At 47.3% G+C, this 23,023-nt stretch overlaps 1 protein-coding gene across 1 annotated transcript in view; it reads left to right on the top strand.

Annotated features, from left to right (window-relative positions):
- acsl1a (acyl-CoA synthetase long chain family member 1a) overlaps nucleotides 1-23,023 on the top strand; it is a 68,777-nt gene that overhangs the window by 29,039 nt on the left and 16,715 nt on the right. The window contains 8 exon segments of the mRNA XM_084454369.1: nucleotides 2,117-2,675; nucleotides 11,170-11,284; nucleotides 11,431-11,495; nucleotides 12,497-12,598; nucleotides 14,108-14,207; nucleotides 15,436-15,611; nucleotides 21,833-21,865; nucleotides 22,927-22,978. Of these exon segments, the coding sequence (XP_084310495.1) occupies nucleotides 2,481-2,675; nucleotides 11,170-11,284; nucleotides 11,431-11,495; nucleotides 12,497-12,598; nucleotides 14,108-14,207; nucleotides 15,436-15,611; nucleotides 21,833-21,865; nucleotides 22,927-22,978 (838 nt within the window). The 5' untranslated portion in view covers nucleotides 2,117-2,480.

The following is a 23,023-nucleotide window of genomic DNA, read 5'->3' as shown; positions in this document are numbered from 1 at the left end:
AGACCTAGGACAGGGTGAGGACACTCTAATGTTACTCTGCTGGTGAAGACCTAGGACAGGGTGCAGGACACACTAATGTTACTCTGCTGGTGAAGACCTAGGACAGGGTGAGGACACTCTAATGTTACGCTGCTGGTGAAGACCTAGGACAGGGTGCAGGACACTCTAATGTTTATGTTGAAGACCTAGGACAGGGTGAGGACACTCTAATGTTTATGGTGAAGACCTAGGACAGGGTGAGGACACTCTCATGTTACGCTGCTGGTGAAGACCTAGGACAGGGTGAGGACACTCTAATGTTACGCTGCTGGTGAAGACCTAGGACAGGGTGCAGGACACTGTAATGTCACTCTGCTGGTGAAGACCTAGGACAGGGTGAGGACACTCTAATGTTACTCTGCTGGTGAAGACCTAGGACAGGGTGAGGACACTCTAATGTTACGCTGCTGGTGAAGACCTAGGACAGGGTGAGGACACTCTAATGTTACGCTGCTGGTGAAGACCTAGGACAGGGTGAGGACACTCTAATGTTACGCTGCTGGTGAAGACCTAGGACAGGGTGAGGACACTAATGTTACGCTGCTGGTGAAGACCTAGGACAGGGTGAGGACACTCTAATGTTATGCTGCTGGTGAAGACCTAGGACAGGGTGAGGACACTCTAATGTTACTCTGCTGGTGAAGACCTAGGACAGGGTGAGGACACTAATGTTAAGCTGCTGGTGAAGACCTAGGACAGGGTGAGGACACTCTAATGTTACTCTGCTGGTGAAGACCTAGGACAAGGTGCAGGACACACTAATGTTATGCTGCTGGTGAAGACCTAGGACAGGGTGCAGGACACTAATGTTACTCTGCTGGTGAAGACCTAGGACAGGGTGAGGACACTCTAATGTTACTCTGCTGGTGAAGACCTAGGACAGGGTGAGGACACTCTAATGTTACGCTGCTGGTGAAGACCTAGGACAGGGTGCAGGACACTAATGTTACGCTGCTGGTGAAGACCTAGGACAGGGTGAGGACACTCTAATGTTACGCTGCTGGTGAAGACCTAGGACAGGGTCAGGACACTCTAATGTTACGCTGCTGGTGAAGACCTAGGACAGGGTGAGGACACTCTAATGTTACGCTGCTGGTGAAGACCTAGGACAGGGTCAGGACACTCTAATGTTACGCTGCTGGTGAAGACCTAGGACAGGGTGAGGACACACTAATGTTACTCTGCTGGTGAAGACCTAGGACAGGGTGAGGACACTAATGTTATGCTGCTGGTGAAAACCTAGGACAGGGTGCAGGACACACTAATGTTACTCTGCTGGTGAAGACCTAGGACAGGGTGAGGACACTAATGTTACGCTGCTGGTGAAGACCTAGGACAGGGTGCAGGACACTCTTATGTTTATGATAAAGCCGCCGGGGCAGCTGATGGCTGTGGCTGCTGGGTAGAAGTATTTCCTCACAGGGTTCATGAGAAGGATGCGCTGCCGGTTTTCTTGTCGTGGTCTATAATTTGGCATCACCGTTTGTGACGGAAGAAAGGGAGCTGTTCAGAGCCTAGTTATTACCCCCTGAGACCGCTAATCAGACACTCTGTGACGGAGTCCTCACCAGAACACTTCCTCACCAAAACAAGGCGTGGCGTGTCAGTCAGCGCGCCCCACGTCTCCATGGAGACCTGTGTTCTGGGCAGGCCAGCCAGGGGTTTCTGAGTGTCACGTTTCCTCAGAGCTATTCATCATTGTGTCCTCAAGTGTGGGTGGGAAGAATAGCATAGCATACCACATGGAGCCGCCTGCGTCTACCTGGTTTAGGCTTCTGAGAGCATTGTCACACACGCACACACACACACACACACACACACACACACATGCACAGGGAGCAGAGAAGCCCTTCATGTTCTCACCTGTGCAGACAGACACTGTAGATAAAGTGTACCGTGTAAGAGAATTGCCTCTGGGTAAAGTGAGTCTCCAAACAGGTCCCCCGAATATCGTCAGATATCGTCAACGAATCACACGATTGCTCAGAAAGGAACAAACATTTCCAAACTCCTGAACAACAAATGTAGTGATTGTATATGTGGTCCATATCAGTGCTGACTGCTGGTCTCCCCCCAGAAGGCACAGAGAAGCCGGTCTCCCCCCAGAAGGCACAGAGAAGCCGGTCTCCCCCCAGAAGGCACAGAGAAGCCGGTCTCCCCCCAGAAGGCACAGAGAAGCTGGTCTCCTCCCAGAAGGCACAGAGAAGCCGGTCTCCCCCCAGAAGGCACAGAGAAGCCGGTCTCCCCCCAGAAGGCACAGAGAAGCCAGTCTCCCCCCAGAAGGCACAGAGAAGCCGGTCTCCCCCCAGAAGGCACAGAGAAGCCGGTCTTCCCCCAGAAGGCACAGAGAAGCCGGTCTCCCCCCAGAAGGCACAGAGAAGCCGGTCTCCTCCCAGAAGGCACAGAGAAGCTGGTCTCCCCCCAGAAGGCACAGAGAAGCCATGCAGGCCCAGGAGCTGCTGAGACAGCTGCGTGTCCCGGAGCTGGACGACCTCCGGCAGTATGTGCGCAGCCTGCCCACCAACTATCTGGTGGGCGTGGGGGCCTTCGCCGCCATCACCGCCTACTGGTACGCCACGCGGCCCAAGGCCCTCAAACCGCCCTGCGACCTCAGCATGCAGTCGCTGGAGATCCCGGTAAGACATACACTTCTCGTAATAATAATAATAATAATAATTTGTTTTGTTTATAAAACTTTTCATTGTGAAACAATGTGCTGAAACCATCACAAAGTCATTATGAAAACAGAACCAAAAATGAATTAGGTAGGTCTTTAGACCAGTCTTAAAAGAGCCCAGGGTCTGTGGTGTCCTCAGATTGTCAGGTAGGGCATTCCAAGGGCGGGGGGCAGGCCCAGTCTCAGTGGAGCTTAGTCCTGAGGGTAGGAAGAAGCAAGCTCCAGGTTAAGTGTTGTGTAAACATGTTTTTGTAAACGCTCCCACGTCATTTAAGCTGAGCTATGATCTCATTAATGGTAGGTTGAATAGTTGGTTGTAGTTTAAATAGCTGGTCGCATAATGAGTTGCAGGTGTTTCATTTGTTGACGTATCAAAGTATCTCCTTACCTCATTTATTATTTGGCAATGATATTGCTTGTTTTCCTGGCCAGCTCCTCAGCCAGTTTACAAAACGAGCACAAGGTTCTTTGTGCAAGATGTACTCCGTCACTGTTTCAACACTTCAGAGACTTCAGGAAACAGCGACAGGGTAGATTATCTTGCGTAAAGAACTTCCTTGTAAACGCCGCTCATTTTGTAAAGAGCAGGGTTTCCACCAGTGGATGGCAAGCCAGCGGCCCGCCAGGCCTAAATTGCCCCCCCCCTCCCCGCCGAGCCTAAGCATCGGGGGAAATGTGTTTTTAAATGTAGGTTCATGTTAGGTTGTCATGCACTAAAGGGCAGGAACCTTTTTAAACAACAGTCATGTTGGGGCGGCTTGGCACACCCAAGACATCTGTTGGTTCATTAATAACGTTCATTTTTCGTGTGACGTGGTGATTTCGCTAGATTAGATAACGCTGTGTATAGATAACATTAACGCTGTGTATAGATAACATTAACGCTGTGTATAGATAACATTAACGCTGTGTATAATAACATTAACGCCGTGTATAATAACATTAACGCTGTGTATAATAACATTAACGCTGTGTATAGATAACATTAACGCTGTGTATAATAACATTAACGCTGTGTATAATAACATTAACGCTGTGTATAATAACATTAACGCTGTGTATAATAACATTAACGCTGTGTATAACAACATTAACGCTGTGTATAATAACATGAACGCTGTGTATAATAACATGAACGCTGTGTATAGATAACATTAACACTGTGTATAATAACATTAACGCTGTGTATAATAACATTAACGCTGTGTATAATAACATTAATGTCGTGTATAATAACATTAACGCCGTGTATAATAACATTAACGCTGTGTATATTAACATTAACGCTGTGTATAATAACATTAACGCTGTGTATAGATAAGATTAACGCTGTGTATAGATAACATTAACGCTGTGTATAGATAACATTAACGCCGTGTATATATAACATTAACGCCGTGTATAGATAACATTAACGCTGTTTATATTAACATTAACGCTGTGTATAGATAACATTAACGCCGTGTATAGATAACATTAACGCTGTGTATAGATAACATTAACGCTGTGTATAATAACATTAACGCTGTGTATAATAACATTAACGCTGTGTATAATAACATTAACGCTGTGTATAGATAACATTAACGCTGTGTATAATAACATTAACGCCGTGTATAATAACATTAACGCCGTGTATAATAACATTAACGCTGTGTATAATAACATTAACGCTGTGTATAGATAACATTAACGCCGTATATAATAACATTAACGCTGTGTATTGATAACATTAACACTGTGTATAGATAACATTAACACTGTGTATAATAACATTAACGCTGTGTATAATAACATTAACGCCGTGTATAATAACATTAACACTGTGTATAATAACATTAACGTCGTGTATAATAACATTAACGCTGTGTATTGATAACATTTACACTGTATATAGATAACATTAACGCTGTGTATAATAACATTAACGCCGTGTATAATAACATTAACGCCGTGTATAATAACATTAACGCTGTGTATAGATAACATTAACGCTGTGTATAGATAACATTAACACTGTGTATAATAACATTAACGCTGTGTATAATAACATTAACGCTGTTTATAGATAACATTAAAGCTGTGTATAATAATATTAACGCTGTGTATAATAACATTAACGCTGTTAATAGATAACATTAACACTGTGTATAGATAACATTAACACTGTGTATAGATAACATTAACACTGTGTATTGATAACATTAACGCTGTGTATATTAACATTAACGCTGTGTATATTAACATTAACGCTGTGTATAGATAACATTAACGCTGTGTATAGATAACATTAACGCTGTGTATAGATAACATTAACGCTGTGTATAATAACATTAACGCTGTGTATAATAACATTAACGCTGTGTATAATAACATTAACACTGTGTATAGATAACATTAACGCTGTGTATAATAACATTAACGCTGTTTATAGATAACATTTACGCTGTGTATAGATAACATTAACGCCGTGTATAATAACATTAACGCTGTGTATATATAACATTAACACTGTGTGTATATAACATTAACGCCGTGTATAATAACATTTCAGTAAGCAGAAGTTAACTCCAGTCACTGGGCGGCGTCCCAAATAGATGGTCGACCCAAATATAGCGGATGCCGATACGCATTGTTGGGACGGCTTCTGTGCCTCTCCATACTTGGCTGCAGACGCTACTGCATTCAGCTAAAACAGATCACTCCATTCAGCTAAAACAGATCCCTCCATTCAGCTAAAACAGATCACTCCATTCAGCTAAAACAGATCACTCCATTCAGCTAAAACAGATCACTCCATTCAGCTAAAACAGATCACTCCATTCAGCTAAAACAGATCACTCCATTCAGCTAAAACAGATCACTCCATTCAGCTAAAACAGATCACTCCATTCAGCTGAAACAGATCACTCCATTCAGCTGAAACAGATCACTCCATTCAGCTAAAACAGATCACTCCATTCAGCTAAAACAGAGATTATTCTATTCACAATATTCCTCATCTGGCTGTCACATGGGTTAGGTCTCTAGATCTGTAGCTGTGTGGATGGGTTACAGTAGGTCTCCTCTAGATCTATAGTTGTGTGGATGGGTTACAGTAGGTCTCCTCTAGATCTATAGTTGTGTGGATGGGTTACAGTAGGTCTCCTCTAGATCTATAGTTGTGTGGATGGGTTACAGTAGGCCTCCTCTAGATCTATAGTTGTGTGGATGGGTTACAGTAGGTCTCCTCTAGATCTATAGTTGTGTGGATGGGTTACAGTAGGTCTCCTCTAGATCTATAGTTGTGTGGATGGGTTACAGTAGGCCTCCTCTAGATCTGTAGCTGTGTGGAGGGGTTAGATCACGTCTAGATCTGTAGTTGTGTGGATGGGTTAGATCACCTCTAGATCTGTAGTTGTGTGGATGGGTTAGATCACGTCTAGATCTGTAGTTGTGTGGATGGGTTAGATCACCTCTAGATCTGTAGTTGTGTGGATGGGTTAGATCACCTCTAGATCTGTAGTTGTGTGGATGGGTTAGATCACCTCTAGATCTGTAGTTGTGTGGATGGGTTAGATCACCTCTAGATCTGTAGTTGTGTGGAGGGGTTAAATCACCTCTAGATCTGTAGTTGTGTGGATGGGTTAAATCACCTCTAGATCTGTAGTTGTGTGGATGGGTTAGATCACGTCTAGATCTGTAGTTGTGTGGAGGGGTTAGATCACCTCTAGATCTGTAGTTGTGTGGATGGGTTAGATCACGTCTAGATCTGTAGTTGTGTGGAGGGGTTAGATCACCTCTAGATCTGTAGTTGTGTGGATGGGCCCAGACTTTATCTGATCCAGCCATGTTAGATCAGAGTTTTCCTCAATGAATAGAGGAGACAATGATGTATTTAGAGCATTGGCTTTACTGGTTCATCCCCAGACAGTAGGAGGGGTGGTGAGGAGAGAGGACTCATCCCCAGACAGTAGGAGGGGTGGTTAGGAGAGAGGACTCATCCCCAGACAGTAGGAGGGGTGGTTAGGAGAGAGGACTCATCCCCAGACAGTAGGAGGGGTGGTGAGGAGAGAGGACTCATCCCCAGACAGTAGGAGGGGTGGTGAGGAGAGAGGACTCATCCCCAGACAGTAGGAGGGGTGGTTAGGAGAGAGGACTCATCCCCAGACAGTAGGAGGGGTGGTGAGGAGAGAGGACTCATCCCCAGACAGTAGGAGGGGTGGTTAGGAGAGAGGACTCATCCCCAGACAGTAGGAGGGGTGGTTAGGAGAGAGGACTCATCCCCAGACAGTAGGAGGGGTGGTTAGGAGAGAGGACTCATCCCCAGACAGTAGGAGGGGTGGTTAGGAGAGAGGACTCATCCCCAGACAGTAGGAGGGGTGGTTAGGAGAGAGGACTCATCCCCAGACAGTAGGAGGGGTGGTTAGGAGAGAGGACTCATCCCCAGACAGTAGGAGGGGTGGTGAGGAGAGAGGACTCATCCCCAGACAGTAGGAGGGGTGGTGAAGAGAGAGGACTCATCCCCAGACAGTAGGAGGGGTGGTTAGGAGAGAGGGCTCATCCCCAGACAGTAGGAGGGGTGGTGAGGAGAGAGGACTCATCCCCAGACAGTAGGAGGGGTGGTGAGGAGAGAGGACTCATCCCCAGACAGTAGGAGGGGTGGTTAGGAGAGAGGACTCATCCCCAGACAGTAGGAGGGGTGGTTAGGAGAGAGGACTCATCCCCAGACAGTAGGAGGGGTGGTGAGGAGAGAGGACTCATCCCCAGACAGTAGGAGGGGTGGTTAGGAGAGAGGACTCATCCCCAGACAGTAGGAGGGGTGGTTAGGAGAGAGGACTCATCCCCAGACAGTAGGAGGGGTGGTTAGGAGAGAGGACTCATCCCCAGACAGTAGGAGGGGTGGTTAGGAGAGAGGACTCATCCCCAGACATTAGGAGGGGTGGTTAGGAGAGAGGACTCATCCCCAGACAGTAGGAGGGGTGGTGAAGAGAGAGGACTCATCCCCAGACAGTAGGAGGGGTGGTTAGGAGAGAGGACTCATCCCCAGACAGTAGGAGGGGTGGTGAGGAGAGAGGACTCATCCCCAGACAGTAGGAGGGGTGGTTAGGAGAGAGGACTCATCCCCAGACAGTAGGAGGGGTGGTGAAGAGAGAGGACTCATCCCCAGACAGTAGGAGGGGTGGTTAGGAGAGAGGACTCATCCCCAGACAGTAGGAGGGGTGGTGAGGAGAGAGGACTCATCCCCAGACAGTAGGACTCATCCTCAGACAGTAGGACTCATCCCCAGACAGTAGGAGGGGTGGTGAGGAGAGAGGACTCATCCCCAGACAGTAGGAGGGGTGGTGAGGAGAGAGGACTCATCCCCAGACAGTAGGAGGGGTGGTGAGGAGAGAGGACTCATCCCCAGACAGTAGGAGGGGTGGTTAGGAGAGAGGGCTCATCCCCAGACAGTAGGAGGGGTGGTTAGGAGAGAGGACTCATCCCCAGACAGTAGGAGGGGTGGTTAGGAGAGAGGACTCATCCCCAGACAGTAGGAGGGGTGGTGAGGAGAGAGGACTCATCCCCAGACAGTAGGAGGGGTGGTGAGGAGAGAGGACTCATCCCCAGACAGTAGGAGGGGTGGTGAAGAGAGAGGACTCATCCCCAGACAGTAGGAGGGGTGGTTAGGAGAGAGGACTCATCCCCAGACAGTAGGAGGGGTGGTTAGGAGAGAGGACTCATCCCCAGACAGTAGGAGGGGTGGTGAGGAGAGAGGACTCATCCCCAGACAGTAGGAGGGGTGGTGAAGAGAGAGGACTCATCCCCAGACAGTAGGAGGGGTGGTTAGGAGAGAGGGCTCATCCCCAGACAGTAGGAGGGGTGGTTAGGAGAGAGGACTCATCCCCAGACAGTAGGAGGGGTGGTGAGGAGAGAGGACTCATCCCCAGACAGTAGGAGGGGTGGTGAGGAGAGAGGAATCATCCCCAGACAGTTGGAGGGGTGGTTAGGAGAGAGGACTCATCCCCAGACAGTAGGAGGGGTGGTGAGGAGAGAGGACTCATCCCCAGACAGTAGGAGGGGTGGTTAGGAGAGAGGACTCATCCCCAGACAGTAGGAGGGGTGGTTAGGAGAGAGGACTCATCCCCAGACAGTAGGAGGGGTGGTGAGGAGAGAGGAATCATCCCCAGACAGTAGGAGGGGTGGTTAGGAGAGAGGGCTCATCCCCAGACAGTAGGAGGGGTGGTTAGGAGAGAGGACTCATCCCCAGACAGTAGGAGGGGTGGTTAGGAGAGAGGACTCATCCCCAGACAGTAGGAGGGGTGGTTAGGAGAGAGGACTCATCCCCAGACAGTAGGAGGGGTGGTTAGGAGAGAGGACTCATCCCCAGACAGTAGGAGGGGTGGTTAGGAGAGAGGACTCATCCCCAGACAGTAGGAGGGGTGGTTAGGAGAGAGGACTCATCCCCAGACAGTAGGAGGGGTGGTTAGGAGAGAGGACTCATCCCCAGACAGTAGGAGGGGTGGTTAGGAGAGAGGACTCATCCCCAGACAGTAGGAGGGGTGGTTAGGAGAGAGGACTCATCCCCAGACAGTAGGAGGGGTGGTGAGGAGAGAGGGCTCATCCCCAGACAGTAGGAGGGGTGGTTAGGAGAGAGGACTCATCCCCAGACAGTAGGAGGGGTGGTTAGGAGAGAGGACTCATCCCCAGACAGTAGGAGGGGTGGTGAGGAGAGAGGACTCATCCCCAGACAGTAGGAGGGGTGGTTAGGAGAGAGGACTCATCCCCAGACAGTAGGAGGGGTGGTTAGGAGAGAGGACTCATCCCCAGACAGTAGGAGGGGTGGTTAGGAGAGAGGACTCATCCCCAGACAGTAGGGGGGGTGGTTAGGAGAGAGGACTCATCCCCAGACAGTAGGAGGGGTGGTTAGGAGAGAGGACTCATCCCCAGACAGTAGGAGGGGTGGTGAGGAGAGAGGACTCATCCCCAGACAGTAGGAGGGGTGGTGAGGAGAGAGGACTCATCCCCAGACAGTAGGAGGGGTGGTGAGGAGAGAGGACTCATCCCCAGACAGTAGGAGGGGTGGTTAGGAGAGAGGACTCATCCCCAGACAGTAGGAGGGGTGGTGAGGAGAGAGGACTCATCCCCAGACAGTAGGAGGGGTGGTGAGGAGAGAGGGCTCATCCCCAGACAGTAGGAGGGGTGGTTAGGAGAGAGGACTCATCCCCAGACAGTAGGAGGGGTGGTTAGGAGAGAGGACTCATCCCCAGACAGTAGGAGGGGTGGTTAGGAGAGAGGACTCATCCCCAGACAGTAGGAGGGGTGGTTAGGAGAGAGGACTCATCCCCAGACAGTAGGAGGGGTGGTGAGGAGAGAGGACTCATCCCCAGACAGTAGGAGGGGTGGTTAGGAGAGAGGACTCATCCCCAGACAGTAGGAGGGGTGGTGAGGAGAGAGGACTCATCCCCAGACAGTAGGAGGGGTGGTGAGGAGAGAGGACTCATCCCCAGACAGTAGGAGGGGTGGTGAGGAGAGAGGACTCATCCCCAGACAGTAGGAGGGGTGGTTAGGAGAGAGGACTCATCCCCAGACAGTAGGAGGGGTGGTGAGGAGAGAGGACTCATCCCCAGACAGTAGGAGGGGTGGTGAGGAGAGAGGGCTCATCCCCAGACAGTAGGAGGGGTGGTTAGGAGAGAGGACTCATCCCCAGACAGTAGGAGGGGTGGTTAGGAGAGAGGACTCATCCCCAGACAGTAGGAGGGGTGGTTAGGAGAGAGGACTCATCCCCAGACAGTAGGAGGGGTGGTTAGGAGAGAGGACTCATCCCCAGACAGTAGGAGGGGTGGTGAGGAGAGAGGACTCATCCCCAGACAGTAGGAGGGGTGGTTAGGAGAGAGGACTCATCCCCAGACAGTAGGAGGGGTGGTGAGGAGAGAGGACTCATCCCCAGACAGTAGGAGGGGTGGTTAGGAGAGAGGACTCATCCCCAGACAGTAGGAGGGGTGGTGAGGAGAGAGGACTCATCCCCAGACAGTAGGAGGGGTGGTGAGGAGAGAGCGGGTCGGGATGTGGAGGCCTGACTGGGCCTGTCCCAGTGGTGCTGTGTACTATGGCAACATCTCCAGTATGGTGTTCAACATTCCATCTCCAGTATGGTGTTCAGCATTCCATCTCCAGTATGGTGTTCAACATTCCATCTCCAGTATGGTGTTCAACATTCCATCTCCAGTATGGTGTTCAACATTCCATCTCCAGTATGGTGTTCAACATTCCTGTAAAAAAATCCACCAAACTCAGGGTAAAAGAGGGGATTCAGCGATGGTTGCATTCTTTAGTGCAAGGGGGATTTTGTATCAACATGCAGTTTGACTCAAAATGGTATCACTCTTCACCTTATACATTTGCCTGTTGCCCAATTGCCAGTGGCCTAATGTACAGTTGTGCATAGACTTGTCAATAACTGATCAGTTACTAATGACACATGCTTTCCTCAGGGGGCCGAGTGTGCAAGGCGGTCTGCGTTGAACGACAGCGACAAGCACATGACGCATTACTACAGCGACGCACGGACCATGTATGAAGTCTTTCTTCGAGGGTTGAGGGTGTCAAGTGAGTTGCCTCTCTTGCAGATTTACGCAAACAAATAACAACCTCAGTTACTCCTGATTAAAAAGAAACAGATTTACAGTAATCCATGACAAGTTTGCGTGTCGAGATATTGTGGAATATGTAATCGCTTGTCTTGCACTTTCCAGATGACGGACCCTGTCTAGGATCCAGGAAACCCAACCAGCCATATGAGTGGATGTCGTACCGCCAGGTGAGGTGTTCTGAGGCTGAGTAGGAGTTATGACCCACATGGTACTACACACACATGGTACTACACACACATGGTACTACACACACATGGTACTACACACACATGGTACTACACACACATGGCACAGATGTGGATCTATGTATTTGTCAGTTACACCCCACTACGGCTTGGAAACAGCTGCACCTCAAGAGGTAGCGGAACAGTTGCATTTCACCTAGTTCATGCAGCGCAGTGAACGCAACACTGACGACCTGGAGTGGGACTGGGAGGAACCCCGACCTGTTACCAAATAAACCCGACCTGTTACCAAATACAGGCTTCAGACAATGTCTCCACTCCTGAGCGAAATTTAAAAAAACAAACATATTGACCCGTAGTCTATAGACAAATAATTGTTTTTAGACAGAATTTCACATAAACCTCATGAGCAAACCTCATGTTGAATATACAATGGGCTAGATTTAAAAGTTTGTTCAATTCATTGCAGAGAAGCCAAACAAGATGTGAGAGAGATGTCAACTCATGGCCGGTAGCAAAGGGGTAGATAGGCCAGTGGCTAGAGCCTCTGAAGCAAAGGTTCTGTGGTTTCGTTTACTTTGTCAGTGAGAACCTAGCGAATTCAAGGAATTTCAGAATAAAGATCACGCTGTACTTCCACAGAGAAAATAGGTTGCTGCATAGAAAAGGATTCAGTTGTAGGTTGACTTAAAAAATGATGGTACACTGAAATTAACCTAACAGACTGTCCTTGTATTGTATTTGCTTTGGGTGCGCTGTGGAGTGTTTAAGTGAGTTCGGTAGTGGATGCTAGCTGGTACCATTGCGTTGTGCTAGCATTAGCAACATGTGTATGCCTGCATGAAGGACAGCATGGAAGCAGCTGAATCAAACAAAAACATAATGGCTAAGTCCTAAATGAGGCTCAATGTCCAGAATTCCGAACTATCCCTTTAAGCCTGTGAAATGGAATATTGAAATCAACCATGTGTGTTTTTGCCCAGGTGGCAGACAGAGCTGAGAATTTGGGCTCTGCTCTGCTCCACAGAGGACATTCCCAGACTGGAGACAAGTACATCGGCATCTTTTCCCAGAACAGACCAGAGGTGAGAGACTATCTCTGAGTCCTGCTCACGCCCTCCACACGCTGTGTTCCATTATTGAGTCTTTGAAGGTTCTCTCTCCTTGTTCACTGACTTCCTTCCTCCTCACCCTTCTGTCTTGTAAAATCGATAGATAGTAGTTCTCCAGAACAGGCATTCCCAAACTGTGAGGCGTGCCTCCCCTGGGGGGCCCCAAAGAAATTCAGGGGAGGCGTGGAGGGATGGTTAGGGGAAAAAAGGAAAAACATTTTTTTTTATTTTCAGAATTTTCTATGGTTTTTATGAATGAAACGTGATTTTAAAGGTCAGAAATTTGAAATAAATAATGGGAGAGATGTATACTAAATGTGTGGATAGTGCAGCGAGAGCCTCCCCCGCACGCATGAATGTACTGTGCGAAAATGTCAGAACGTTAACTAGCAACAGGTGCCACCGAGCCGAATTGTATCCAGTTCTATTAATACATCCATGCACCGAGCTAACTTAGCTGTGTAACGTTATGGGCTAGCTAACGCTGCCTTGCAAAATGGACAAATTTGGGGGGTTGGGGGGGTGCGGGTGTGTCACTGTTTTCAGAGGGGAGGCCCACATTGATAGAGTTTGGGAACACATGCTCTAGAAGGTATGACTGGCCCCATGTCTGTCTTAAGAGAAAGATGGTGCTTAAAAAAAGAATATGCACACAAAGCATTTAGAAGAAGCTTTTATCCAAAGCGACTTAGAATAATTGCACCGTGTTTTTAAACATGAAACTAATTCACTTAAACTCACTCTTCAGTATAAATACTGTGCACCTGCATCATGGAATGGCTAGCTAGTGTAGCTGCACCATGGAAGCGCTGGCTAGTGTAGCTGCACCATGGAAGCGCTAGCTAGTGTAGCTGCACCATGGAAGCGCTAGCTAGTGTAGCTGCACCATGGAAGCGCTAGCTAGTGTAGCTGCACCATGGAAGCGCTGGCTAGTGTAGCTGCACCATGGAAGCGCTGGCTAGTGTAGCTGCACCATGGAAGCGCTGGCTAGTGTAGCTGCACCATGGAATGGCTAGCTAGTGTATCTAAAGCAAGCTTATGTGAGGCTGTCATGTGTCCTCAAGGCAGAGAGGCAGAGGACCCGAGTTCCAACCCAGTGTGAGCAAGTGAGGGTGGAAGCTATACTGTCCAGTTACTTAGTGAAACCTGCACTATAATATGCACTCACTCGCACGCGCACACACACGCGCACACACACACACACACACACACACACACACACACACACACACACACACACACACACACACACACACACACACACACACACACACACAGACGGGTGGCATGGATACAGCAATCACTTACATTTATGGTTTTAGATTCTTGGCAAATGGCCTGGAACATTGGAACATTGGGTGGAACTTTGTCTTAACTCAGTTTGTGTTGTTCTTTTATAGAATATATAACATAGACATGTGTGTGATATGACTGTATGTTGTAGCGTTCCTTGAGCTCTAACGTACTGTGTGTTTCCAACAGTGGACCATTGCAGAGCTGGCCTGCTACACATACTCTCTGGTGGCTGTTCCTCTGTACGACACATTGGGCACAGAAGCAATTGAGCACATCATCGAGAAAGGTACCTCTAGGGCAAATACCAACCTGACCCACGAGGTCACGCCCGCTAGGTAGGGCAAATACCAAGCTGACCCACGAGGTCACGCCCGCTAGGTAGGGCAAATACCAAGCTGACCCACGAGGTCACGCCCGCTAGGTAGGGCAAATACCAAGCTGACCCACGAGGTCACGCCCGCTAGGTAGGGCAAATACCAAGCTGACCCACGAGGTCACGCCCGCTACGTAGGGCAAATACCAACCTGACCCACGAGGTCACGCCCGCTAGGTAGGGCAAATACCAAGCTGACCCACGAGGTCACGCCCGCTAGGTAGGGCAAATACCAACCTGACCCACGAGGTCACGCCCGCTACGTAGGGCAAATACCAACCTGATCCATGAGGTCACGCCCGCTAGGTAGGGCAAATACCAACCTGACCCACGAGGTCACGCCCGCTAGGTAGGGCAAATACCAACCTGACCCACGAGGTCACGCCCGCTAGGTAGGGCAAATACCAACCTGATCCACGAGGTCACGCCCGCTAGGTAGGGCAAATACCAACCTGACCCACGAGGTCACGCCCGCTAGGTAGGGCAAATACCAACCTGATCCACGAGGTCACGCCCGCTACCTAGGCTACAGTAGAACAAATACTAGTCTGACTCACCGGATTTAGGTTTTGGAGATAAGCCTTGTGATTGGGCTTATTACTACCCAATCAGTGGCGACGGAGATTCTCTCGGTCAATCAGACTCAATCCAGACTCCTCCCCTTCTGCTATCTGCGTGCTACCGTTCTCACAGTCCCCAACAACAACCTAGCAACCGCTCCGCCCAAGACAGTTGTGATTGGTTTAAAGAAATACTGTGTTTTTACCCCCCTAACCCCAGCCAGACCACAGCGTCAGTGTGTGGAGAGACTGTAGGTCTGGCTATGTGAGACTAGGCAAATACCAAAGTCCACAAGATCACACCCATTATGTACAGTCGTTATCATAATGATTATGTACAGTTGTCCAAGCCTCCTCCTTATAGCATAAATTACACTGAATCCTGATAATGTCTGATAACCACAAATGTGTTGCTACATCAAAAGTCAATTAAGGACGATTCAATACTGAGACGTGAAAGTGTCCCTGGAAAACTTTTGAATGTCAAAAAAAGATGTAGGGATGAAGAATGTAGAGGTAAAATGTGGTGAATAATAATAAAAATAATAATGATGATAATAACTTTGGTGCCACGTTTCCAGCCACTGTCGCCACGGTGATCTGTGACGTGGCAGACAAGGCCAGGCTGATCCTGGACTGCGTGAGCGGCAAAGAGCACCCGGTGAAGACCATCGTCCTCATGGAGGCCTTCGACCCGGACCTGGTGGCCCGCGCACAGGAGGCCGGCGTCCACGTCCTCAGCCTGAAGGAGTTTGAGGTGAGCTCCACAGCCACGGGAGGCTTTTCTGTGGTGATACTTGGATAGCATGTTGATTATATGAGCGTTGGGGCGATGGCACGGTGATATCGTCCATCGACGATGATTGACAGCCATCGCGGATGGATGAGGACAATGTGATGTGACAGACGATATCTAGCCTATTTGAACCTGAGTATGTTAGAATATAAATAAGTAGTAGTAAACACAGTAGCCTGTACAGGTGTTTAATAGTGTTTAATATCAGTGGAAAAGCTGCTTCCTATATTTCCAGATGGTTTATTACTGGGGACTTTTCAGTGCTTGTGCTCATGGGTCTCTGATGGGACTGCTAACACACACACTTTCAAATGACTCTGAAGGGACTGCTAACACACACACTTTCAAATGAGACACCCCTTCATTTTTTTTGTGAGCAGCCAAATACTGAAAACGTGATTCAACAAGCCGTTCAGATCTGCCTGGGCTGCTGACACCAGAAACCCCCAGTCTGAGAAAATAAGTTGGAAAAAAATGTGTTAAAGGGGTAGTTTGGTAGAATTTTGGACATATAGCCTCACTTAGGACTTACCCATAATGCTGTTGATTGATGGAGAACATTTCCAACTGATTCCTTTCTGTCTCTTGTTCCAGCGTTAGCAGCATGCTAGTGCTAGCTCAATGCAGTAGAAGCGGCTAGCATTCACAGAAAACTCACTTAATCACTCCACAGTGCACCCGAATCAAATATGAGGACAGACTGTCGGGGGCTCTTGATCACAGCTAAACCAGTCGTTGACATTTTTAATCTTTCCATTTCCATCCACAAATGACCAGATGTTTCACCCTTACCGAAAGCTGCTAATCCCTCTGAACTGAATAAGATTCAAGGAGATTCAAGATCTGTTTTATTAGCCATGTATATGGTTCACATACTAGGAATGTGTCTAGGGTTGAGGCCTACGCTGCTGCAGATGACATAGGACAGGGAGCAGGACAGGACAGTGCAGAGACATGATGGTGCAAATGGACTACAAAAAACAGTGCAATATACAACATACGATATACTGTTAAAAAGGGAGATACAGCTGCAGATTTCGATAATATATACATAATGGAGTGTGGTGAGTGTGTGTACAGTGTGTGTGTGTGTGTGTGGGGGGGGCGGGGTGTAGGGGGTGAAGAGTCAGTGTGTGTGTGTGGGGGGGGGAGGGTGTAGGGGGTGAAGAGTCAGTGTGTGTGTGTGGGGGGGGGAGGGTGTAGGGGGTGTAGAGTCAGTGTGTGTGTGGGGGGGGTGTAGAGTCAGTGTGTGTGTGTGGGGGGGGAGGGTGTAGGGGGTGTAGAGTCAGTGTGTGTGTGTGGGGGGGGAGGGTGTAGGGGGTGTAGAGTCAGTGTGTGTGTGGGGGGGGGGGGGCGTCGCAGGGGGACCCAAGCCTTTTTAATGAGTCTGATGGCCGTGGGAAAGAAGCTGTTTTTGTGGAGCCGTTCCCGATGGACCGCAGTCTCCTGCCAGAGGGGAGTGGTTCAAAGAGACCGTGACCAGGATGGGAGGGGTCAGCCTCAATCTTTCTGGCCTTTTTTCTGGTCCTGTAGGGAGGGCAGTCTACAGCCGACCCCCCTCTCAGCAGAGCGGATGATGCGCTGCAGTCTGCCCTGGTCTTTGTTGAGGCTGAGAACCAGATTGTGATGGAGGATGGACTTGATGATGGAGGTGTAGAAGAGAACCATCATTGCCTTTGGCATGTTGAATTTCCTCAGCTGCCTCAGGAAGTACATAATAGACCTTTCCGACCTGTCAATCACGCGGAGAATAATAACCAATAAGGTTGGCTGATTTCTTAAAACCGTGCCCCTTGCAATAATGCTGCCATGATGTCCCACAAACAAAGTTTGTCTCACGTTTTTGTGTTCATAGATAAACAATTGGTTTGAAGTTTGAAAATTGTTCTTAGATGCGCTTGGGGAACGTGCAGTAACCAAAGATATCCAGAGAGACTACAGAAACCTAAAACACAGGTGGAAGAATGCTTATGGTGGATTAAGGCTTGTGGAAGGCCCCATACACAGTTGAATGTGAAGACAGCTTTGCTCCTAGCCCATTCATATTCAGCCCTGTTTGTGGTCTGTCTACCATGGACCTGGAACATCAACACCGTCATTTCACTGATCCTTACAGTATTGAGCAACTGCCGTTTTTCTGCAGGTTCTCATGGGCTACAATGGAAGTCATTTTGTGGGACATACGTAAATGGGTTCGAAAAACTATGATAGAGTGGTTTTCCAAGACGGGAAGCACAGGGTGTAATCTTACCAGTCTCAGTATACATTCCTATGAAATCGCAATCCAAATGTTTTTACATGTTTGGCATGACTTGGGCATAAGCATTCCCCTGGCGCTTGTTTTCACTGTTCCCACAGAGGTCCAAGTCATGCCAAACACCTAAACACATTTGGATTGTGATACATTTCACAGGAGAGCATATTGAGATTACACCCTGTGCTTCCCATCTCAGAAAAGCACATTTATCATCGTTATTCACCGTATTTACATATGCCCCACTTCCACTGTAGCCCAGTGAGAACCTGCAGAAAAACGTCAGCTAGCTCAATACTGGAACTCTGAGTGAAGTTATGGTCTATGTTTCAGGTTCATGGTAGACAGATCACTAATAGGGCTAAATGATGGTCTCTATGTTTCAGGTTCATGGTAGACAGATCACTAATAGGGCTAAATGATGGTCTCTATGTTTCAGGTTCATGGTAGACAGATCACTAATAGGGCTAAATGTCCAAACTAGCACACTACCCCTTTAAACACATCACTCTAACCATGTTCTAATAATGGATGCAACTAACTTACTCACTCTGCTGTACATGTGCAGTAAGACTCCACAATTTTGTCCTGGTGAATTTAAATCTGGCGTTTGTGAGGCGTCTGTGCCTTCTGCATAGATCGCCAACACCTAGCATCAACTCTTATGTTGTCACCTGCTCCGTCCGAAATCCAAATCTCATGGATACTGTATATCCTTGTGTAAAATAGTTCAGGCCTTTCTGTAGAACTCTCTTAGACACAGTAGTGGTATTTTGGCAAATAACATACAGCAATATTGTCAGGAATCCTTGAGAGAATCATCAGATATGTGCTGTTCAGTGGACATTTTAGTAAAGTGCTTTCAAGAGCAACAGTAACTAGGGGTGGCAGAACTTGCTGCCTGAATAGGAAAGGTCTATTATTAACCTTTTTCAAATCTTTCTGCTTTAGCAAAGATCTTAGAGTCTTTAGTTTCTGTTCAGGTGAAGCTTTTCCTAGATTCACATACAGTCACATCTTCAGTCCCATGCTGTCGGGATGTAGATCCAAGCACAGTAGGCTACGGTCTGCTAGTCTGAAAGTCCTGGGTGACATTAAGGCTGCTGCTGACAAGAAATCATTTAGTGTTACTTTGTTTATCGACTTAATTAAAGCTTTTGATACAGTAGATCGCCACATCTTAATTAACATACTGCAGAATGTTCGCTTTGCAGTGTTTCCCTAAGATTTTTTTCAGGGGGCTGGTATGCCCACCGAAACTCCGAGTGTTGACGCGGGGCTGGCATGTCACGGGTACATGGTGTCCCCTCAACAGTGTCGTCATAGATGCAGTAAGGTTTAGAATCGGTGCATTTCTCTACACTGAGTTGAAATGAAACAGGTGCACATAACTTAGCTAAATACATATTAACAATATGTATTTAAAACACATACAAAGTAGAAACCAGGCCAGGTCCAGCCTGGCTTATGTGCGTGGCTGGCTTGTTTGTGTTCAGGACTGGTAGGACGGAAGCTAGTCATGCCACTGAAATAGCTGTGAATTGAAATGACATGAAATAATATCTGATAAATAAAGATGGGTCTTGTCACCTGGACACATCAGTTCCAATGCTTCCAATTCTAATCCAGCACAATAAGAGTGGGATAGCCAGTTAGCTCATGAGCTCACAACAACTAGCAGCAACTTCCATAACATTAATGGTAGCGGTCAGTGGCTAAAGCAGTTACACTGATGATTCCTGTAACGTTAGCAATTTTGCTGCAATTGGTTCAACTTCTGTTTCTGGACAAAGGTAAGGGATAAAAAGGTTGGAGTGAAAGGATGAACATGTGGAGGTTTGGGGTATAGTCCCATAAAGTCATCCCCACCGGGTCTTGAACCCCCGTCTCCTGGGTGGGAGTCCAATGCTCTGACCATTACTCTACTTGTGTCCTTCTTGATTTTGGTGTGCTGGGACTACTGCCTCTTGTGGTGCCAACAGAGAAATGCAGGTCAACATTGACCGAAGGGAGGGAGGGAGGGAGTGATAACCGGACAAACGCTATTCTAGGTGCGCTGGCTTACAGCCACTCACAAAAAAACACTGCCTCTTGTGGTAGCAACATAGAACTGCAGGTCAACAACCCGACGGAGGAACGGGGGGACAACCAGACATTTGCTGTCTTTGGTTCGTCGCCACGCACAAAAAATACATTTCCTGCAGAAAATGTGTGTGAATGTTGAACAGCTTGAATCGCCAAAGCATTGCTGAAAACATTAGCCTAAATGGGAAAAATGTGAACTAATTTATGTAGGCTAACACACCTACCTAATGTTAGCATAGTTGCTAACATCAGCAGACATAGACTAAAGTTACATTAAGTAAATTAACATAGTTACATTATGTAGCTAGCTACAGCAACAGAAATTTTAATTTAATCGTCTCTCACAACAGATATTTTAATTTAATCATCTCTCACACCCAGTCAGAAAATGTCCGCTAACCATGATGCTAATCATCCCTATGTTAAACTCCATTGACTTATGCTAAGAATGTTAGCAATCTAAAGGTCAGCTATTTTTGACCTTTTAAAATGCTGCTTTGGTCATAATGTGGTTAGTTGGTTTTGGAGTTGCCCAACTGACAGCACTCAATGCACCAGGCTTGGTAGCATTATTTCTAACCCTGCCACTTTGGAAAAGGGAGTTTCCCAGGGCTCTGTTTTGGGACATTTGTTCTTCTTATTGTATGTAAACAACATTTGTGATCAGTCCAAACATTCAGTGTATCAGATGTATGGGTTAGGGTTATGATGATACAGTCTTGTATGCTTGTGCCCCATCTCCTGAGGCTGCTGTTACAAACTTGCAATCCGATTTTATCTCTCTGCCGCATGCTCTCCTAGACTGTAAATAGCATTTGAACGGTTACAAAACCAAAGCCTTGTTTGCACCTAATAAATCTGTAAATCCCTCCCTCTCCATTGACACCCTTGACGGTGTCTCTGTTGAGTTTGTTGACATTTATAAATACCTGGGCATTTGGCTGTATGAAAACTTAGCACTTGGCTACGTATCCAGGTGCCTTCTGTGCAGACTGAGTCTTTTTATTTGGGCCCTTGGTCTTGGAATGACCTACAAACTCATCTCAAGCTGGTTTGCCTCATCTCCTTACCCAGTTTTCACCAGAACATCCCAGGGGTCCTTACTACGAGTTGCTCTGGCTGAAATGTGTAATTATATTGACTTGATTTCAGCAAGTTTCTCTCACGTTTCTCTCTTGTGGTGTAGATTGTATTCATTGCTCTGCTCCTTCTGTATCGCCCTGTATTGTTGTGATGTTCTTGTTTATTGCTGTGTGATATGTTCTTTTGTGTGAAACCATGTTCACCTGGCTGCCTGCTTGGCCAGGTCAGCATTGTAAAAGAGATCTATATCTCAATGCCTTTATCTGGTTAAAAAAGGTCAAATGGTTAGAGCTGATGGCTTTTAGATTCCACTTTTGTTACAGGTTGATTTGTTTTAAGGACACACCTCCGGTTTCTCTTATTGACGGCAGATTTCAATTAAACATTTCTGATGCAGTCCATGTACTGAAAATTGACATTGTTTGTAAATTGAGCATGTAGTGTGTATTGCGTAACAGCGGAGAAAATGCTGTTGTTTTCGATTGAACCCTATTTTGCAGTTGACTGCAAGAGTACTAGATGTTGTTTTTCTCTTGCTCCAGAGCTGGATGAACAAGGGTCTTAACTTCAGCTGTAGCCCCCCGTACGTCCCCATGTTTGGAAGCGCCCAACCCTAGATGGTTGCCCAACCCTTGGTTCCTTCCCAGCATGCTCTTTCACAGAACAGGGTTTTGGAAGGCTCTGAATAGACGTGTATGAATAGACGTGTGTGAAGTGTGGTTGTGTTGATGTCTCTGAGGTTGTTCTTGTCTCCCCCTAGGCCACTGGCAAAGACCACCGCCAGAAACCAGCGGTGAGTAACCGGCTCCCAGTGCTTTATATAGACTGACCATGAAACCAGTGCTCTATATAGACTGACCATGAAACCAGTGCTCTATATAGACTGACCATGAAACCAGTGCTCTATATAGACTGACCATGAAACCAGTGCTTTATATAGACTGACCATGAAACCAGTGCTTTATATAGACTGACTATGAAACCAGTGCTCTATATAGACTGACCATGAAACCAGTGCTTTATATAGACTGACCATGAAACCAGTGCTTTATATAGACTGACCATGAAACCAGTGCTTTATATAGACTGACCATGAAACCAGTGCTCTATATAGACTGACCATGAAACCAGTGCTTTATATAGACTGACCATGAAACCAGTGCTTTATATAGACTGACCATGAAACCAGTGCTTTATATAGACTGACCATGAAACCAGTGCTTTATATAGACTGACCATGAAACCAGTGCTTTATATAGACTGACCATGAAACCAGTGCTCTATATAGACTGACTATGAAACCAGTGCTCTATATAGACTGACCATGAAACCAGTGCTTTATATAGACTGACCATGAAACCAGTGCTCTATATAGACTGACCATGAAACCAGTGCTTTATATAGACTGACCATGAAACCAGTGCTTTATATAGACTGACCATGAAACCAGTGCTCTATATAGACTGACCATGAAACCAGTGCTCTATATAGACTGACTATGAAACCAGTGCTCTATATAGACTGACCATGAAACCAGTGCTTTATATAGACTGACCATGAAACCAGTGCTTTATATAGACTGACCATGAAACCAGTGCTTTATATAGACTGACCATGAAACCAGTGCTCTATATAGACTGACCATGAAACCAGTGCTTTATATAGACTGACCATGAAACCAGTGCTTTATATAGACTGACCATGAAACCAGTGCTTTATATAGACTGACCATGAAACCAGTGCTTTATATAGACTGACTATGAAACCAGTGCTTTATATAGACTGACCATGAAACCAGTGCTGTGGTGCGATACGTCTTCAGAATCAGTTTTTCTAACACTTTTTTTGTTTCAGCCGCCTAAGCCAGAAGACCTGGCTCTCATCTGTTTTACCAGCGGAACCACTGGTAATGAGTGTGTGTGTGTGTGTGTGTGTGTGTGTGTGTGTGTGT

This window comes from Borostomias antarcticus, assembly GCF_949987555.1.
Source record: "Borostomias antarcticus genome assembly, chromosome: 20".
Taxonomy (NCBI): Eukaryota; Metazoa; Chordata; class Actinopteri; order Stomiiformes; family Stomiidae; genus Borostomias; species Borostomias antarcticus.
The sequence above is the reverse complement of the archived record's forward strand: the minus strand, read 5'-3'. Positions and strand labels throughout refer to the sequence as shown.